The 20,402-nt window shown below is 35.3% G+C and overlaps 1 protein-coding gene across 5 annotated transcripts in view; it reads left to right on the forward strand.

The window, feature by feature from the left end:
• DMXL2 (Dmx like 2) overlaps positions 1–20,402 on the forward strand; it is a 151,693-nt gene that overhangs the window by 57,195 nt on the left and 74,096 nt on the right. For all 5 annotated transcript variants that reach the window (XM_011282863.4, XM_019832421.3, XM_019832420.3 and 2 more), the window contains 7 exons: positions 2,962–3,140; positions 5,026–5,209; positions 8,573–8,747; positions 13,540–13,779; positions 14,286–14,557; positions 15,199–15,895; positions 16,237–16,358. In XM_011282863.4, the coding sequence (XP_011281165.2) occupies positions 2,962–3,140; positions 5,026–5,209; positions 8,573–8,747; positions 13,540–13,779; positions 14,286–14,557; positions 15,199–15,895; positions 16,237–16,358 (1,869 nt within the window). The remainder of the gene's footprint in view (positions 1–2,961; positions 3,141–5,025; positions 5,210–8,572; positions 8,748–13,539; positions 13,780–14,285; positions 14,558–15,198; positions 15,896–16,236; positions 16,359–20,402) is intronic.

Here is a 20,402-nt window from a genome sequence, read left to right on the forward strand (position 1 = left end):
AGAAACTGATCCCATTCACAATTGCACCAAGAAGCATAAAATACCTAGGAATAAATCTAACCAAAGATGTAAAAGATCTGTATGCTGAAAACTATAGAAAGCTTATGAAGGAAATTGAAGAAGATATAAAGAAATGGAAACACATTCCCTGCTCATGGATTGGAAGAATAAATATTGTCAAAATGTCAATACTACCCAAAGCTATCTACACATTCAATGCAATCCCAATCAAAATTGCACCAGCATTCTTCTCGAAACTGGAACAGCCAAATTTTGAATTAAACAATTTTAATTGATCCAGAGCTGTAGAGCTAGTCAGGTTTTCTGTTTCTTTGTCCATTTTTGAAATTGTCATTCAAAAAATTTGTCCATTTAGACTAAATTATTGGATTTATTTGGAAAAATTGTTCATAGTATTTGCTCATTATTCTTTTAGTTTTTATAAGATCTGTAATCATGTCCCTCCTTTCATGATTGATAATGGTAATTTGTGTTTTTCTCTAAACATTTTTGATCACTCTAAATAGATTATTATCAGTTTTATTGATATTTTCAAAAAGTAGCTTTGGGTTCATTGATTTCACTAGCTTTTCTTTGTATTTAATTTCATTGATTTCCATTCTTTCTTACAATTACATTTATTTACTCAGGGTCCACTTTGTTCTTCTTTACATGATGCTTCAAGTAGAAGCTTAGACCATTGATTTGGGACCTTTCTCCTTTTCTGATACAAGCATTTAAAGCAGTACATTTCCTTTTAAGCACTAATGTAGCTGCATCCCCCAAATTTTGATATTTTGCTATCCTTTTCATTCAGTTCAACATATTTAAAAAATTTCTTTGTAATTTAAAAGTGTTTTGTTTAGTTTTCAAATATTTGGAAATTTTCTGGCTATCTTTCTGTTAATGATTTCTGATTCACTTTTGTGTGGTTTTAGTTTTAGGCAGTAATAGATGACAGTGGGGCTGCTCAATTTGAGTGAGGGCATGCTGGTGGGATGGGAGAAGGGGCTAGAAGGCCACCTACTCATGGAGGCGCTCTGCCTTTCCTTTATGAATCCTGAGGGGGCTCTGAGGTGTCTCTGTGTTTGTTATGGTATGTGGCCTAAAACCACTGCTATAGATTATGTAGTACATTTGATCAGGTGAAAATGATGCTAAGTTGACAAAAGTACTTGGAGGAGAGCAACGAACGAGTACATTGTTCAGTGCTTGTCTCAGACTAAGCACTTAATGAGATTTGCTGTATCATTCAAATACTCAAATAAATGATACCTTAGTAGAAATATACAGGGGTGCCTGGGTGGCTCAGTCAGTTAAGTGTCCGAGCTGAAGTCAGTTAAGTGACCTTCAGCTCAGGTCATGATCTCGCGGTTTGTGACTTTGAGCCCCATGTTGGGCTCTGTGCTGACAGCTCAGAGCCTGGAGCCTGTTTCAGATTCTGTGTCTCCCTCTTTCTCTGCCCCTCCCCTCCTCACACTCTGTCTCTCTCTCTCTCTCAAAAATAAATAAAAATAAAAAAATAAAATAAAATAAAAGAAATCTACATTATGCAGTATAAATTGAAAATGAGTACCAAGATGGTAAAAAACCAGAAATGTTTGTCTAGTCCAGGTGATAGTATTTAGACCTATACACACTTTCCAGGAATACATAATTTCATTGTTTCTTAGGGTGAGATTTTTGCATGAATTATATCATTTTATTATTTCCCTTATGGCTCTATTCACTATTGAGGATAAAACAGTATAAAGCAAATAGTTTCTGTTAAATAAGAAAATTATTTGGGCCTTTAACAAAATTCTTAGAGCTAAGTAAAATGGTAAAGTTAGTGCCTATTGTTATGCTTGTAAATATATTATTAAGTGGGCATAGAGGTGATTCCTAAATGCCTTCACTTCGTTTAGAGTGGGGATCAGAAAATTGTGGTATTTACATTTTTAAAGAGTTGTAAGAAAAAAAAAAAAAAGAAGAATCTGTATCAGAGGTTGTGTGGTCTGCAAAGCTTACTGTCTGGCCCAAGGGAAAGCTTGCTGATTCCTAACTTAGAGTCTAAGAAGCAGTTCTTATTTATTTATTTATTTATTTATTTATTTATTTATTTATGTATGTAAAATGTTTTTTATTTATTTTTGAGACAGAGAGAGACAGCATGAGCAGGGGAGGGGCAGAGAGAGAGGGAGACACAGAATCTGAAGCAGGCTCCAAGCTGTCAGCACAGAGCCAGATGTGGGGCTCGAACCCACAGACTGTGAGATCATGACCTGAGCTGAAGTCAGACGCTCAACCGACTGAGCCACCCAGGCACCCCAAAGCAGTTCATATTTAAAAAGGATTGGTTTTGGGGCGCCTGGGTGGCGCAGTCGGTTAAGCGTCCGACTTCAGCCAGGTCACGATCTCACGGTCTGTGAGTTCGAGCCCTGCGTCAGGCTCTGGGCTGATGGCTCAGAGCCTGGAGCCTGTTTCCGATTCTGTGTCTTCCTCTCTCTCTGCCCCTCCCCCATTCATGCTCTGTCTCTCTCTGTCCCAAAAATAAATAAACGTTGAAAAAAAAATTTGAAAAGGATTGGTTTTGCCCTTACAGATCTCTTCAAAAAGGAAAGGATGATAACAGTGACTGATGACATGGCATCGTTCTTATCCTTTCTTATCTTATCCAAGGGCATCTGGTTTCAGAATCTTCTCTACTGTGACTCCTGAATATTTAAATGAGGGAATTTGGCTTCAGTCTCTATTTGAAAACCACCCTTATGCAGAGGAGATTGATAATGAGCAAACTGCCCATTTATTTTTCAAGAGAAGTATTCTTTAGAGTAATCATTTTACATTTGAGTTTGTACTATATAAAGGTTACATGTTAATTTTTATAGGTAGGTTCATTTTTAAAGTTTCTTCAGATCACTTATGTTTTGAGTTTTATATATTCAGATTAATTTTATATTGACCTATATATTTTTGCAGGATGATTGTCTTTTGAAAGTGTGGTATCCTATGACTGGCTGGAAATCCTCAATTATACCTCAGGATCATCATGAGGTGAAAAGGAGACAGGCGTCTACCCAGTTTTCCTTTGTTTATTTGGCACATCCTCGAGCTGTGTCAGGTTTTTCATGGCGTAAGACTAGCAAGTATATGCCCAGGTTAGACAAATGCGTCCTATAACTTTGGTTTGTTTGCTTATGTATTTGTAAAAATAATGAAAACAAAGGTCTTTTTACTGCGCTGACTGGTGAAATTGAAGAGCATAGGCTCTGGGTGTTAACTGCCTGAATTCAAATCCTGTTGTTGTTATTTGCTTTGTGAGCTTTTGCCTAAATTTCTTAAGCTCTCTATACCTCAGTTTTCTTCTCTGTAGGTAATAGTACCTAACTCAGAGAGTGGTAGTGAGACTCAATGTGTTAGTGTATGTAAATATTGATTGAAAGTGTTTGCACGTAGTATGTGCTTAGGCAGTGTTAGCTGATATTGTTAGTGGTAGCAGCAGTAGTAAAAGATTCCAGGAAGGAAATGTTTGCAGGTAACAGAAAAGCACACTTTGAAGAAAAATAAAACATGGTAGTAAACAGTCAGTAATACACATGGTAGGAAAGCGTATCATACACAGTGAATAAAGTATCTAGGTTTTTCTTAGGGCCATGTACAGAGCCTTCTCAAAGAATTTAATATTATAAATTTTTGTCACTATTCAGCATCTCTGAAAAGTATTTAGAAAATTAAACAAACTGTAGAACAGCTCATACAAATGATTCCTGTATCATATATATAATTATAAAACAACTTGCTTAGAAATCTGTATTTATATTTGAAGGAAGGTTATTTCATCTGTGAACTGTTTACACCTGATGGGAAATATAGCACACATTATAGAGGTGTTCAGTGAATGGAGAATTCATACATTTTTAAAAAAATGTTTATTTTTGAGAGAGCGAGCGAGTGAGCATGAACAGGGGCAAGTCAGAGAGAGCAGGAGACACAGAATCTGAAGCAGGCTCCAGGCTCTGAGCAGTCAGCACAGAGCCCAATGCGGGGCTCAAACTGAAACTGTGAGATCATGACCTGATTTGAAGTTGGATGCTTCACTGACTGAGTCACCCAGGTGCCCCAAGAGAATTCGTACATTTTTGAAATCTAAATAAAAAGTTTATTCTGCTTATTTGCATCTATTGAAAACATTTGCAAAATACTTCCTTTGAGTCAGATTCTGTGTAAGCATGTTTTTTTTAAAGGGAGAGTGATTTTTTGTTATTTTATAATGAACAGTTAAGTCACTTTAGCTGCTTGATGCTGTAACATTTTTGGTTATTTTAACTTAATGGAAGTTGATTTATAGTTTGAAATTGTATTATCCTTGAAGTTTTATTTTGAAGATGCTCATTTGTTACCTGTTTATAATCTTTTAGATGGTAAGGATGATACAAGATGATATAAGTACTCCCATAAGCCATACAGTTTAATTACATTTAATGATGTTTTAATATGGTCATTCTGTAATTTTCAATGATTAGGTTTTCTCTTGCTGTTTGTTTGTTTAGAAGATATTAATATTTCTGCAGAGCTCAGTTGTCAAGCAGCATGTGTATAATTGGGCATCAATATCTGTTTCCTTTGTCAAGACTGTTTCCTAGTTTTTATGGTGTTCACATTCACAGTGTACTGTGTATGATTTCAAGCTCTTTGACCACTCTTGCTCCATACACTGTAATTTCTAAGCAATTGGAAGCATACTATACTGTTATTTAGCCTAGCTGTTCAAGACATGATTTTATTGAGTTACGGTGTCAGGGATAGCTAGGTTCTTTGTATTTTATGGTAACTGCAGCCCTATATTCAGCCTTCCACCTTGCAGGTATGAACAGGTAATAAATGGGATTGGGTAAGACTGTGAAATAGCCTGTGTAAATCCATTACCATTACTGGAAAAATAACTACTCTTGGTTCACTGATGCTATTTTTATTTGTGAAGAACCAAATATTAATAGCATTTAATCAGTGGCACTGATTTTGTTTCTTTCTCTTTGTCATTAGAGGTTCTGTCTGTAATGTGTTATTAACTTCATGCCATGATGGTGTCTGCCGACTCTGGGCAGAAACCTTATTACCAGAAGATTGTCTTTTGGGTGAGCAGATTTGTGAGACTACCACTTCTAGTGTTGCCAGCAACCTCACTCATGCTGGAAGACACAAAGATAGAATTCAGCATGCTCTTGAGGTACTGTATTATTTAAAATGGTAAATAAATTTTGAAGTTATGTGAGTTTAATGGGAATTTATAAGCTAAAATGAAGATAGTGCACATGGTACATGTAATGATGAAATTAATAATAAGTAATTCTCACTAATTTGTTTTATGCTTGTAAGACTGCTCATTTTATGCCACTTAAAAGCCCAATACAATAGTAATGATCTTAAACATGTAGTCCAGGTGAATAGTATAATTTTAATTTTTTCATTTTGCATGTCACATATGAAAATCTATTGGGATAAGCAGTTTTGATTAGTAAAACACATGAAGATCTCTGAAATTAGTTGTAATTAAAAAATGTTTTGCTTTTGTGTTAAAATTTAATTTTGCTTTTGTGTTAAAATTTACTTTTGTGTTATAATTAAAAATGTCTATTTGATTCTTAAGAATAAAGATGGTGAGATATTAAACACAAGTCAACTTTTGTATAATTGCTTTATAATTTTTATGGCTTAATATTAGGAAAGTGAAATAATTTTTCTAATTTTTAAATGCAACATATATGAAATAAAAGTGCTTCCTATAAAATTAGATTATTTATAATATAAACTTTGTGTCCATTATGACTCGGGGAAAAAAAATGAGATAAACACATTTTTGAAAATTACCAGAAATTTATTAAAACAAACCTCGATTATTAACATTTTCTTACTTTTTGCATGTGACTTTTTACTATACAAAGAATATGTGTTATTTTAAAATTAGAGAAAATGTGGAATTTTAATCCAGTTACTCCAGTTATGTGTGTATGTGTATTTTTTTTTGTATTTACAAGATTGAGATAATATTATACACTAAGGTTTTATAACTTGCTTTTTTATACTTAATGTGTTATAAGCATCTCTCTACATTACTAATTATGTTTTTACATTTTGTATTTACATGAACAGTTTCATGGTTGTGTAGCCAAAATGCTTTGCTGTTTTAGCAAGCAGAAATATTTTCTGGGGTTTGATAGACTGAGGATGTGCTTCTTAAAAGTTTTATATAAAGTAGGCTTCTTCTGATACTATCTGTGATTGGGCAGTATTTATACATTTTTTTCTTCCAAAATTCAAAACATAAATGAAATTAAAAGGTCAGAACCGTTAAAGTTGTATTTTGTTTTAATATTTATTGAAATTTAACAAGACAAAGTACTTAATTTACTGCATGTTTGTGGTCATTTATATATACCTATGTAACATTTTATCTTTAAATTACAGATGAACTTTTGGAACCTAAGTGCTTTGAGACATCTTTGTATCTACCTCCATGTTACCTTATATATTGCTTTTCAGGTGTTAAATTGAATTACTAATTGCTACATAAAATAAAAGCAAAAATATAAACATATGTAATGAATAATTTGACAAATTTTTGCAACCTTTTAGTAATGTTATTAATAGTTAAAAATTGTTTTTAACAGAAAAAGCTTAATTGTCTGATCCATAAGCTTCCCTTGCTTTCTGACATCCTTTCATATGAAACTCCTAATTGCGAGGTCTATATAATTCTTTATATACTTAAATTATACATTTTGTTCCTAGGAGAAAATAATCAACCAGGCTTGCTAATATAATTTAAAATAATAAGATAGAGGACACACCATAGACCTGATACTGTTTTTCATATGAAAAGGGGTAAGGGTTGTGGAAATTGAAAGGAAGGACCAGATATATTACTTTAATTCAGAAAGAATTGAGAGGACACCACATTTTGTTTAACTGTGTGGAACAAAGGAATAGAATTGGAAATTATTGTAAATCATGGTATTGGGGTTTGGGTAAATGACAGGATAAGGAAGTACTGTGAATTGGGGTTGTGGTGTAGAGATCTTTTCTTTTTAAAATAGTTCAGGGGCACCTGGGAGGCTTATTCAGTTAAGCGTCTGACTCTTGATTTCCGTTCAGGTCATGATACTGTGGTTCATGGGTTTGAGCCCCATCTGGGGCTCTGCACAGGGAGGAGCCTGCTTGGGATTCTGTCTATCTGTCTCTCTCTCTGCCCCTCCCCGGTTTGCACTCTCTCTCTCAAAATAAATAAAAATAAATTTTATTTTTTTAAAATGTTTTATTTATTTTTAAAAGAGAGAGTGCGATTGGGGGAGGGGCAGAGAGAGGGAGACAGAATCTGAAGCAGGCTCTGAGCTGTCAGCACAGAGCCTGACGTGGGGTTCGAACTCAAGAACTGCGAGATAATCACCTGAGCCAAAGTCTGATGCTTAACCTACTGAGCCACTTAGGTGCCCCTAAAAATAAACTTTAAAAAATAAAGTAAAATAAAATAGTTCAGATGATTGAGGATGCTAGTGGAGAATTTTTATCATATAGATACACCTCAATTTAAACAAATCCCATAGGTCAAAACTTTTTGTGAGCTATTTCCTGGCTACAGCTACCTAAGTAAATTCTCCTTATTCTGTATTTTTGTACTCTATTTTTTTTTTCTTTATAATAGGGATTGTATATGATTTGTCTGTAACTGTGTAGTTAGTTGTAAGTGAGAATTTTAGGGAGAAATACTTTTCTTCCTGATAGGAAGATTCAGAATTTTTTGTTTTGTTTTGTTTTGACTAGTAAATTTTATCTCAGTAGTGGGATATCCTGAAAAACCTAGACTTGGGACTCCTAATCTCTTCTCTTTAAAAAATGTTTACTTATTTATTTGGAGAGAAGAGAGCGTGTGTGCTAGCAGAGGGAGGGGAAGAGGGAGAGGGAAACAGAGAATCCCAAGTAGGCTGTGTGCTGTCATTGTAGAGCCCGGTGCAGGGCTTGGTCCCATGAACCATGAGATCATGACATTAGCCAAAATCACTAGTCGGCTGCTTAACTGAGCCACCCATGCACCCTGGGACTCCTGATCTTAATAGAAATTTCTATAGATAGGGGCGCCTGGGTGGCTCAGTCGGTTGAGCGACCAACTTTGGCTCGGGTCATGATCTCATGGTTTGTGAGTTTGAGCCCCACATCGGGCTCTGTGCTGACAGCTCAGAGCCTGGAGCCTGCTTCTGATTCTGTGTCTCCCTCTCTCTCTGCCCCTAACCCACTTTCATTCTGTCTCTGTCTTTCTCAAAAATAAATAAACACTAAAAAAAAAATTTTTAAAAAAAGAAATTTCTATAGATAATGAATATTTTTGCCTTGTACTCTTGTATTCTGCCTTGTACTATAAAATTTACAAAAACTGGGGTGAATATATTAGAATTTTTCAGTTGAAGTTAAAGTTTCCTTTAAAGTGTTCAGATTTTACAGAGAGGAAAATTATAAAATCCTTAATAATCAACAATACTTTGATCAGCATTTATTAGACTTTTCAGAGTTGGATTTAGCAATTATTTTTCTATTTTAGACAATACACCATTTGAAAAATTTAAGAAAAGGACAGAGGAGGTCTTCTGTTCTTGTAACTCACACAGAATTAATGCCTGACCAGATGGCAACACATGAAGTTCAGAGACACATTTCCCACCATGCAAATGCACTGTGTCATTTCCACATTGCAGCAAGCATCAATCCTGCCACAGGTAAGTAATAGTAAAGCTTTATTTCCTATAAATATGCTGAAATGAGATAAATAAATAGAAAAGTGAGACTACTTTTAGAACTCCCGTATTTTATGTTAATACTCCGTGTTTCCTTTAAAAATACTTCCTAATTCATTAGGAAGATAATATAAAGTGCCATTTCTTAAATTGAGACTAAGTGATTCTTAGGAAACAACTTCAAATAAGTATTTTTGGGACACCTCTGTTTGTCTAGTATATAGCAAGGGTTCTACATAAATTAGAGCTTTAGTTGAACCTGGGAGCACAAGTGGTAGCAGTGTAATTGGAGTGATTTCCCTGCTTTTTATATTTTCACTATTAATCTTGTCAACTCTTCTTTGTAACTTAATCTAAATATATTTTTTACATAGTTTTCTTTATATTTCAGCATATCTTGTTTTCTGCTCCCATAGACTTCCTTCTCCTACACTAAGGAAAGATATTTTTTCTTCTAACCTCGGTATTTTCTTTTTGCCCATTTCCTGCTATGAGGTTGAGAAGTGTTTTTGAGGCAAGTTGTGTTGGCCAAAGCATGTTTGAAAACTTCTATTTAAGGGCATTATTTTCTTTGTGCATGAAAATCATATGAGAAGGCCCATAGATAATTTCATATTACATTGCTGGTAGAACTAACTACATTTGTATAAAGTTACAGACATATTTTATTGGAATGGAAATCGATATATTGCTTCCGAGTGCAGAATTTATTTTTTAAAAGTTCTTTTTTTATGTTTATTTTTGAGAGAGAGAGACAGAGCGTGAACAGGGGAGGGGCAGAGAGAGAGAGGAATACACAGAATCTGAGGCTCCAGGCTCTGAGCTGTCAGCACAGAGCAAGACACGGGCCTCGAACCCATGGGCAGTAAGATCATGGAAGTCAGACACTTAACGTTTAACTGCCTGAACCACCCAGGCGCCCTAGAGGAGTTTAAATGTCTGGTTGTATAGACATGATATTTAGTAAACACAGTTCCAAAAAAGGTAATCTTTAGGACCCTCCCCCCTACATTGTAACAGTGGCTCTGCATATGTGCTGTCCAGTATAGTAGCCACTAGCCATGTGTAGCTCTGTAGTAAGCACTTGAATTATGGCTAGCCCATATTTAGAGTTATGCTGTAAAATACATACTGGATTTCTAAGACTTAGTACAATAAAAGAATGTAAAATCTTTATTTCATATTGATTACCTGTTGAGATGATAATATTTTATGTATATTGGGTGAAATAAAATATTAAAATTGTTTATTTCTTTTACCTTTTATAATGCAGTTACTAAAATAAAAATTACCTATGTGACTTGCATTTGTGGTTTGCATTATTTCTCTTGGATAGTGTTTTGCTAGCTGGTTAAACATTATTTTGCTTACTGATCTCACATCTTAATTGTATTCTAAGATCATCTTTATAATATTAACTTATTTTCAGAATGTTACTGGTTTTAGATATTTGTAAATTTTTAACCTTTTTAAAGGAAACTTATCTTGAATTATTGACTGTAGGGGCACCTGGGTGGCTCAGTTGGTTAAGCGGCCGACTTCAGCTCAGGTCTGATCTCACTGTTTGTGAGTTCAAGCCCTGCGTCGGGCTCTGTGCTGACAGCTTGGAGCCTGGAGCCCACTTTGGATTCTGCATCTCCCTCTCTGTCTGACTGTCCCCCACTCGCACTCTGTCTCTCTCTCTCTCTCTCTCAAAAATAAACATTAAAAAAAATTTTTTTGAATCATTGACTGTGATGAAGATCTGACTTCAAATAGAAGGCAATTAGTGATGGTATGCAGTAAATTCAACACACATTAGAAAGGATGACTTTTTAACTGTATATACTACCCTAATCAAATGGAATAGGATCACAGAATTGTTCCTTGTGAGTAGGTATTCTCTCACATTATTTGAGTATAGGTACTGGATATGTTCTTGTAGCCCTTGGACCTTGTCTTTCAGCATCTTTATTAAATACTCTTCACCTTTTATCTAGTTTTATCCATTTTTACTTAGTACATACTCTTTTAAAAATCATTTTGTTAAAGTATTTAACACCATGCATTTACAGGTACTGTATGTAAATATAACACTTAGTTTCGCCAAATTGATTACTAAATGCAAATAATTTTGTATTGTAGGACTCTTCCCCTTTTTCACCTTTCTTCATGATACTTTTTTTTTTAAGTGTATTTATTTTGAGAGAGATCGCTAGTGGGAGCAAGTGAGGGACAGAGAGAGATGGGGAGAGAGAGAATCCCAAGCCAGCTCCATGCTTTCAGTGCAAAGCCCAACCTGGGGCTCGATCCCACAAACCTTCAGATCATGACCTAAGCTGAAATCAAGGTCAGATGCTCAACTAACTGAGCCACCCAGGCGCCCTTCGGGAAACTTTTTGAATTTATGTTAAGGCTGAAAGCATAGTTCAGTGAATACCCATATACCCCATTAATATCTTGTATGCTTTTACTCTCCCCTTCTGCTATGGATGTATATCTTTGCTTCCTCTTCCCTAATTTTTGGCTGAGCCATTTGAAAGTAAAGTTGTCACTGTCGTTATTCTTTATCCCCTAAATATTTTATGACATTACCTAAATGTTTCAAATGTGTTTTCTAATAGAGCACAATAGCTTGCAATAGGTGGCAGTGTTTTTTGGTTTTTGGTTTTTTTTCCTAATTGTTTATTTTAAATATATAGACATTTTTATTTGCAAAAAAAATGTGGCTTCTAATAGAAAGATTTTTCTCCATTACTACAATACTGTTATTAACGGATAAGATTATATTTAATATATAGTTCATATTAAGGTACAGATTATTTTATGCATTTGATTGTCATTTCTTTTAAACTCTATTCTATAGTTCCTCTCAGTTGTCAAAAAACATCTCTTCTGTCACAAAGAAGTTATCTCTGTTATCTTTCATAGCATCTTGCAGTCTGAATATTTATGTTAAGGTTTAGGTGAAACATTTTTAGCAAGAAAACTACATAGGTACATAGGGGATGTGTTGTTTTATAGTATTCTAAATGTACAAGTCCTGTTTTATATGATTTATTTCATTTTTATCAGAAGACCAGGACTGTCATCCAGGAATTAGAAAAATAGAACAACCTGGAACTTTATTTAACATTGGTATTTATTAACAGGACTCTACCAGAATATCCTGTGCATTTTTACTTTTATTTTTATTTTTAAATTTAAATTTAATTTAATTTTCTTACAGCATGGTGGGGGAGAAGGGCAGAGGAAGAGAGTGAATCTTAAAAAAAATTTTTTTTTAACGTTTATTTATTTTTGAGAGAGAGTGTAAGCAGGAGAGGGGCACAGAGAGACACAGACACAGAATCTGAAGCAGGATCCAGGCTCTGAGCTGTCAGCACAGAGCCTGATGGAAGGCTCAAACTCAGGAACTGAGAGATCATGGTCTGAACTCAAGTCGGATGCTTAACTGACTGAGCCACCCAGGCGTCCTGAGAGAGAGTAAATCTTAAGCAGGCTCCATGTTCAGCATGGAGCCTGACGTGGGGCTGGATCCCACCACCCTGGGGATCATGACCCTGGGATAATGACCTTAGCTGAAATCAAGAGTTCGACGCTCGACCCACTGAGCCACCCAGGTGCCCCACCCTGTGGATTTTTAGACTTTCATGTCTTTACAGGGGACAGTGTTTTGTGGGGTTTTTTTGTCGTTGTTTGTTTTGCTTTTTATAGAATCAATTATTTGCAATATGAATTGGGATTAAGGAGATTAATTTTTTAAATTATACTATTTTCCATGAACTAATCTATATTGTGAACTTCAGTTACTCCAAATAGAGGAAGCCTGCTGTACTTAGAAATTTGCTTGTCTTCCTTTTTTCTTCAGCATTATATTCTTCCAACTTTTTAGTTTCAAACATTTAGAAACGTTGGAAGAATAGTACAGTGAATACTCATGTATTCTACATAGAACAATAACAGCTAACATTTTGCCCCAGTTGCTTTATTCTCTCAGTATATATATGTTGGAGGAGGGTGACATATTGAGTGAAATTTTTCCTTAATCTTTTTGAAGTAAATTATGGCACATCACTCTCACATACTTCAGAAGGTATCTCCTAATAATAAGGAAATTCTCTCACGTGATTACAATGTCATTACTATGCCTAAGAAAATTAGAAGTAATTCCATAATCTTTAATACCCAGTTCATATTTAAATTTAAATTTCTTTAGGGTTTTCTGGGTGGCTCAGTTGGTTAAGCGTCCCACCGTTGATTTTGGCCCATGTCATGATCTCATGGTTTGTTAGTTTGAGTCCCACATCGGGCTCTATGCTGACAGTGTGGAGCCTGCTTGGGATTCTCTCTCTCTCTCTCTCTCTCTCTCTCCCCCCCCCCCTGCTGTTATCCCACTCACATGTGAGCTCTATTTTTCTCTCAAAATAAATAAATAAACATTAAATAAATAAATTTAAATTCTCAGTTATTTCAGAAATGTCTTTTATGGCTGCTTTTCTGTTTTATTTTTTTGTTCCTCCATCCTGAAAGCAGGATTTAATAAAGGTTTATGCATTTGGTATATTTGATTTTTAAGTTAGTAATTTAATTCTGTTAGTAATTTAAGTCTATCCCATTAATTCTTAGCATTTACATTTACCATTAAATTCAATTAAAGTTTTTACAAATCCTACTAGAGTTGACTTGTTTAGCACCTTTTCTGTATAAGTATAGAATAGTCTTTATTAGTACTTGGTAATCTTTTTACAGACATTAAAAATTCATGTTGAAATCCTACCTTTTTTCCCCACAGATATTCCAAATGTCTTGGTTGGCACTGTATTTAACATTGATGATGGAAATGGGGGCTTTGTGGTTCATTGGTTAAACAACAAGGAGTTTCATTTTACATCATCTACTGAAATATTTATGCAGCAATTACGAAAACTTTCTGAGAAGCAGGTAGATCATGAAAGTGACGAAGGAGATAGAGAAGATGAGGAACGTTCACAGGAGGAAAGAGAGAGGGGTTTGCATATGAAACTAGACCATGGTTAGTATTCCATCTTCAGATTTTTCTTTTTGGCAAGTTAACAGCTTTGTGTGATACCACTTTTAGCTTATAATCCTTCCTTCCTGCTCTTCTTTTTTTACTTTTCTGTTCATTCCATTAATATTTACTGACTATCTGCTATCTAGCTCTGTATGCTTTGTTATACATACATTGCTTTGAGTAATGTAAACCGTTGGAAGCCATTTTCTTTTTTGGGGAACATGTTTTGCTAATGGTAATAATGATAGTATGAATGAAAATTTGATTTCTTTAGAAGTAAGAAATAATAGTAAATTTCAGTTAAGACTAGAAAATGTTTTCCCCTCTTTGTTTTTTCTACCCCTGCCTCCCCCAGTCATAAATTGGAAAAAGAATTCATAGTTTCTAAAGATAGTATGCTATGTTATACACAGCATACATAGTCGAGTATGTAGATGAATTTTTATAGTATTATTAGTATATGCTGATAAATTAGTGTGTTCTGATAAATTTATTTTCTGATTCAGAATTATCCCTGGATAGAGAATCTGAGGCAGGTACAGGATCATCAGAACATGAAGATGGAGAAAGAGAGGGAAGTCCTAGAACCTTTTCACGACCCAGTGTACCAATGCCACTGCCCACGGTCCTGCTTGATCGGAAGATTGAAATGCTGCTAACTGAATGGAATAAGAATCCTGACATGCTTTTTACTATACACCCTGTAGATGGTACCTTCCTAGTGTGGCATGTAAAGTATTTGGATGAATATAATCCTGGAATATTTAGACAAGTCCAGGTATATTTTACTGATGAAGCAATTATTACATTTCTTAAAAATAAAGATACTATTCAGATGAACCATCTTTTCAGAAATACTCAAAAGATTTGTTTTGAGAAGCAACTGAGAAGAGAATACTTGTTCTTGTCACCAAGGGGGGGATCAATGACCACAAATTTAATAAACCTGGTTAATTCAAAGTAAAGTGAATTGGGCTTTGAAATGTCATATGGACTATTTGAATATATATGTGTTGGGGTTTTTTCCCCCCTAGGAATTCACAATGTTTTGAATAAACTTAAGAAACTACCCTAAAAACGTGACTCAGGATGAGCGCCCCTCCCCCCAGTTTTATTAACTAAATCTAGCTACCTTTTTCCGTTATCTTCCTGAACTTCATTTCTATTTAGAGTTGTGGTTGTGGTCATTCAGCTGTACAAGCAAGGCACTTGAACTTTTTTCTTCAGGCTTCTCTTAGGCTGTGAATAGAGATATGATATTACATAAATAGAGGCAAGGCATTAGACCATAAAGAGGTTGAAAATGATAGTTTTTGCTAGGAAACTGAGATTTGACATTTTGAAAATAGAAGTATTTTTGGAAGACTTTTTGAGAGGCGTAAAACTACTTACATTGAATCATATTATTGTGTTTTTCAGGTTTCTTTCTCTTCTCGGATTCCTGTAGCATTTCCGTCTGGTGATGCAAGCTCTCTTAGTAAAAATATCATGATGTATGCCTGTATAAATGCTACAAAAGATCCTCCCCACACCCTGTTACACCACGAGATGATGGCTGTAGGCAGTCCTCATGGATCACAAACATACTCTAGATCACACAGTACAAATATGAATATTTTAGCTCCCACAGTAATGATGGTCTCTAAACACATAGATGGTTCTTTAAATCAGTGGGCAGTCACTTTTGCAGATAAGTCTGCCTTTACCACTGTTCTGACTGTATCTCACAAATTTAGATACTGTGGCCATCGATTTCACCTCAATGACTTGGCATGTCATTCAGTTTTGCCGTTGTTACTGACATCTTCACATCATAATGCTCTGCTGACTCCTGAGTTGGACTGTCAGTGGGACTCAGACAATAAGTTAAGTAGACTAATGGATCCCATAAGACATATAAAAGGTTCCTCAAAACAACCTCTTAGAAATGCAGCGACGCGTACATTTCATGACCCAAATGCAATATATAGTGAACTTATTCTGTGGCGTGTAGACCCAATAGGACCTTTGTCCTACACTGGAGGAGTATCAGAATTGGCTCGAATTAACTCTTTACATACATCAGCCTTCTCTAATGTTGCTTGGCTTCCGACTCTTATTCCCAGCTATTGTCTTGGTAAGTGTTCATTTTAATTGTGAAATTAATAAGAGCTTTTAAACTTTTTTTTAATACATAAAATGATTTACATTTGTCATTAGTAGAAGGATTTTTAGACTTATGTTTAGAATTTCCAGAAGTTTGTTCAAAAATTTGTTTTTAATTTTTTCCCCCCTCATCACCTATTTTCTATTGAATTCTTTTATTAATAATTTTATATCCATTAATTTTATCTGTTTAATTATGATTCTGGACTATGGTTCTGCCTAAAAAGAAAAGTGTGAATATAAGTTTCTCCTACTTCAGCCAAAAATAAAAATAAACCACATAATATAATGCAGAGCATTTACTTTCTTTAGGCACGTATTGCAATTCTGCAAGTGCTTGCTTTGTTGCTTCTGATGGCAAAAATTTGAGACTCTATCAAGCAGTGGTGGATGCAAGGAAATTATTGGATGAATTATCAGATCCTGAATCTTCAGTGAGTATTTCCTAATCTTCGTTAAAATACCTAGGCTGATAAGGAATTCTCTTTTTACTTTGTCTAGGACTTTTATTTGTTAGTTTGGGGGGTGAGCACATGTTCTAGGCTCTATGTGACAGATTTATGTGGTTTTTTTTTTCTTTTAATTTTTAAAACTTTATTTGGGAGGGAGAGAGCATGAGCAGGGGAGGGACAGAGAGAGAGGGAGAGAAAGAGGATCCCAGCAGGCTCTTCACCATCAGCATGGATCCTCACGCAGGGCTTGAACTCATGAACCTCGAGATCGTGACCTGAGCCAGAAACCGAGTCTGACACTTAACCGACTGAGCCACCCAGGTGCCCCACAAATTTACATGTTCTTAATTTGTATTCCAGGGTATATGCCTCAGTATCACACATCAATACATTTTTACATTTAAATAAATAAATGACTTTTTTCCTGAGTTACCATGATTTCTGCTTGACGTTTTTCACTCTATAGTTTGGTTCTCTTAATCTTTTCTTGCTCTAAGGCAGCTTTAGCAATCTCTTTGTTTAGGCTGGAAAATTTGAACTTTTCTGAGCATTATTGACCATTTTGAAAAATTCTGTGGTTAGAATATGTTATCAGTGAGTGGCAGTATCTTATTCTGGTAATTCTGAACCAGAAGTCATGTATATTAGTTACTGTTCAGATTTGAATAGTGAATTTTCCATCTACCTATGAAAACATGCCTTTTATAAAACACTTTTCTAATGAAAATGTTTCCAGTGTTGAAAACCAAAGTATTTTTGAGTATCTGCTATGTGTCCTTCAAAGTATGGAGAATATAAAGTATAACTTTCTGTGTGTGGCTTTAAGAAGCTTTTAATTTAGCTGAGGAGAGAAATTATTAATAAAAGATTAAATAACAGTTTAAGACAGAAGCGGTGTCTGAGGGTGGTATGTAATTTATTGCCAAACAGATGGCACTAGAAATATTTCATAATCCGGAAGAGAGAGAGATCAGATTAGGGTAGGCATAGAAGTCTTTATTACAGTATTTAGGTTTGTTTTTAGTAGGTGGATAAAGTTTAGAAAGACAAATCCTTTGCCTTGTCCTGAGTGAGAGACTGGCCTGAAAGTATGCATACAGGAAAGTACATGTATAAGTAAGACTTCTTCCAGGAGCGATGAAAAAACCACTTGGACTGGAGCCAGAGGTTTGGCATCGAGGAAGTAGCATCTTCAAATCATGGAATTGGGAGATACTTTATAGGTCACTAGTCTAACCTGATGCTTCATTCTTATCCTTGACCACATTCCTGCCAATTTGTCATCTGGCATCCTAGGTAGGGGGGAGTCTCAACTCTAAATGCAGCTCATGACACCCTTACTACTATACTGAAATTAAATTTGTATTCCTTAAATTCTGCTTGTTAGCCCTGGTTCCATTTAGAATAAGTCTAATATTCTTTACATATGAGATCACTTCAGATATTTGAAGACAACTGTCTTATAACCTATGAAACTTTTTTCTTCAGGCCAAACCTGCTCCCCCTCCACCAATAAACTAACTCTGTTTTATATTTGACCCTGGTTACTCTTCTTAGCAGTTTTCAGTTTGTCTATATGCTGGGCATTGTGTAGCAGTATTATGACCCGTCTCATTAGATTCTATTTTGTTTTGGGCAGGCATGCCAGGTTCTTTGTATGTAATGGACTCATACTGAGCTGACTCTGAATTAAATATCCAAAAGTCTCTTCTTGCCAGTAAGCCGTCCTATATTTGTGCATTTGAGTTATGGCCCAAATGTAGGCCTATTTTCACTTTACATTTTCACCTTCTAGAGTCAGTCTTTCAGTATCGCTTCGAATCCAGATCTGTTTTTTGTGTTACTGCTTTATGACTTACGTCACCAATCTGTTTGATGAATGTTGTTTCCACATCTTTATCTGAGGCAGTTATAAAAAAAAATGTTGAACAGGATAGGACTGAAAAAGAGGCTAGTAGTGTACATGTGAAATCTTTTTCCATTTTTATTGTCTTAAATGTTTCTATAGCTTGTCCCTGGGATTTCCATGAGGCAGCTTGTCATGTACTTGGCTGAAATAAATTATACCCTGTCTGCCAAATATTCTGCAGTCAAAAAGGAAGTCAAATTTGTGTGAGATGATTGTTTTAATGTATAAATAGGTTAATGTATGTACCCTGATGTCTGTTGGTGACTAAACCATTGCACTAAATAGACATCCAGCTCTTTAATCTGCCTTTTTTTCCTTTCTGAAAATTGGAATATTTACCTCTTGCTAGTATTTTGGCTGTGTCATTTCCTCTGATTTTTCAGAGAATATCTTGAGTAGTTCATTGGTCTCATTTGAAAAATTTCCCACTAACCTGGACATTACTTTTCCAGAAAATATAATTTTATTTAGAGCATTTAGATACATTCTTGAAATTTCTTAACTTATCCTGGTCTTCTACCCTCCCTGCACCAATGTACATTTTTTTCTTAAGCCTTCTATTTTTATTAATTTTTTAATGTTAAAAAGTAACACTTATTCATTGTAGAAAATTTTTGCTTTATTTTCAATTTTGTGCAAGCTAAATTCTTGAAATAGAAGACCAGAGACAAAGAAGGAATTAGGAGTTCTTTATTCTCTGAATTTTTGTTAACATTAAAGTATTAGCCTCTGTTAATGAGCTCATCTTTTCCTGTTTTTTTTTTTTTGTACTCTGAAAACAGTAATTTATTCAATTACTTACTTTTTGAATACATTTTTAATTTTGGAATAGTCCTAAGATTTACAGAAAAGTTGTACATGTAGTACAAAGTTCTCATATACATCACAACCAGTTTCCCCTATTGTTAACATCTTGTATTACCAGAATATATTTGTCACAACTAAGAAACCATCATTGGTATGATATAATCAGTTAAACTCTAGATTTTTTAAGATTTAACTGATTTTTCTGCTTATGTCCCATTTGTGTTCTAAGATCTCACCCAGAGAGGCACTTGGGTGGCTCAGCCAATTGAGCTTCTAACTTCAGCTCAGGTCATGATCTCGCTGTTAGTGGGTTCAAGCCCTGCACTGGGCTCTGTGCTGACAGCTCAGAGCCTGGAGCCTGCTTCAGATTCTGTGTCTTCCTCTCTCTCTGCCCCTCCCCTGCTTGCATTCTGTTTCTCTCTCACTCTCTGAAAAAAAATAAATAAATAAAACATTCCAAAAAAAATTTTTTTTTTTTAAATTTGAGATCTCACCCAGAAAACCACGTTATATTTAGTCATCATGAATCCTTAGACTTTTCTGGTCTGGAATAGTTTCTCAGTTTTCTTCATCTTTCTCAGTATTTCTCATGACTTTGACAGCTTTGAGTACTACTGGTCAGACAATTTGTAGAATTTTCCCTCGATTGGGATTTATTTGTCTGCTACTTTTCTCATGGTTATACCAGAGTTATGGGTTTTTGGGAAGGGTACCCCAGATATAAAGTATCCTTCTCAACACATTTTAAGAGGGTACATGCTATCAACATGGTAATTAGTGCCTTTCTTCTTTTTTTCTTTTCATTCTTGCTAGAAGTTTGTTAATTTCATTGATATTGTCAAAGAATGAGCTCTTTGGGGCGCCTGGGTGGTTCAGTTGGCTAAGCGTCCGACTTCAGCTCAGGTCATGATCTTACAGTTCGTGGGTTCGAGCCCCGCGTCAGGCTCTGTGCTGACAGCTCAGAATCTGGAGCCTGTTTCAGATTCTGTGTCACCCTGTCTCTCTGACCATCCCCCGATCATGCTCTATCTCTCTGTGTCTCAAAAATAAATAAACGTTAAAAAAAAAAATTAGGGGCGCCTGGGTGGCGCAGTCAGTTAAGCGTCCGACTTCAGCCAGGTCACAATCTCGCGGTCCGTGAGTTCGAGCCCCGCGTCAGGCTCCGGGCTGATGGCTCGGAGCCTGGAGCCTGTTTCCGATTCTGTGTCTCCCTCTCACTCTGCCCCTGCCCCGTTCATGCTCTGTCTCTCTCTGTCCCAAAAATAAATAAAAAACGTTGAAAAAAAAATTAAAAAAAAAAAAAAAAAGAA

This window comes from Felis catus, chromosome B3, assembly GCF_018350175.1.
Source record: "Felis catus isolate Fca126 chromosome B3, F.catus_Fca126_mat1.0, whole genome shotgun sequence".
Classification (NCBI taxonomy): domain Eukaryota; kingdom Metazoa; phylum Chordata; class Mammalia; order Carnivora; family Felidae; genus Felis; species Felis catus.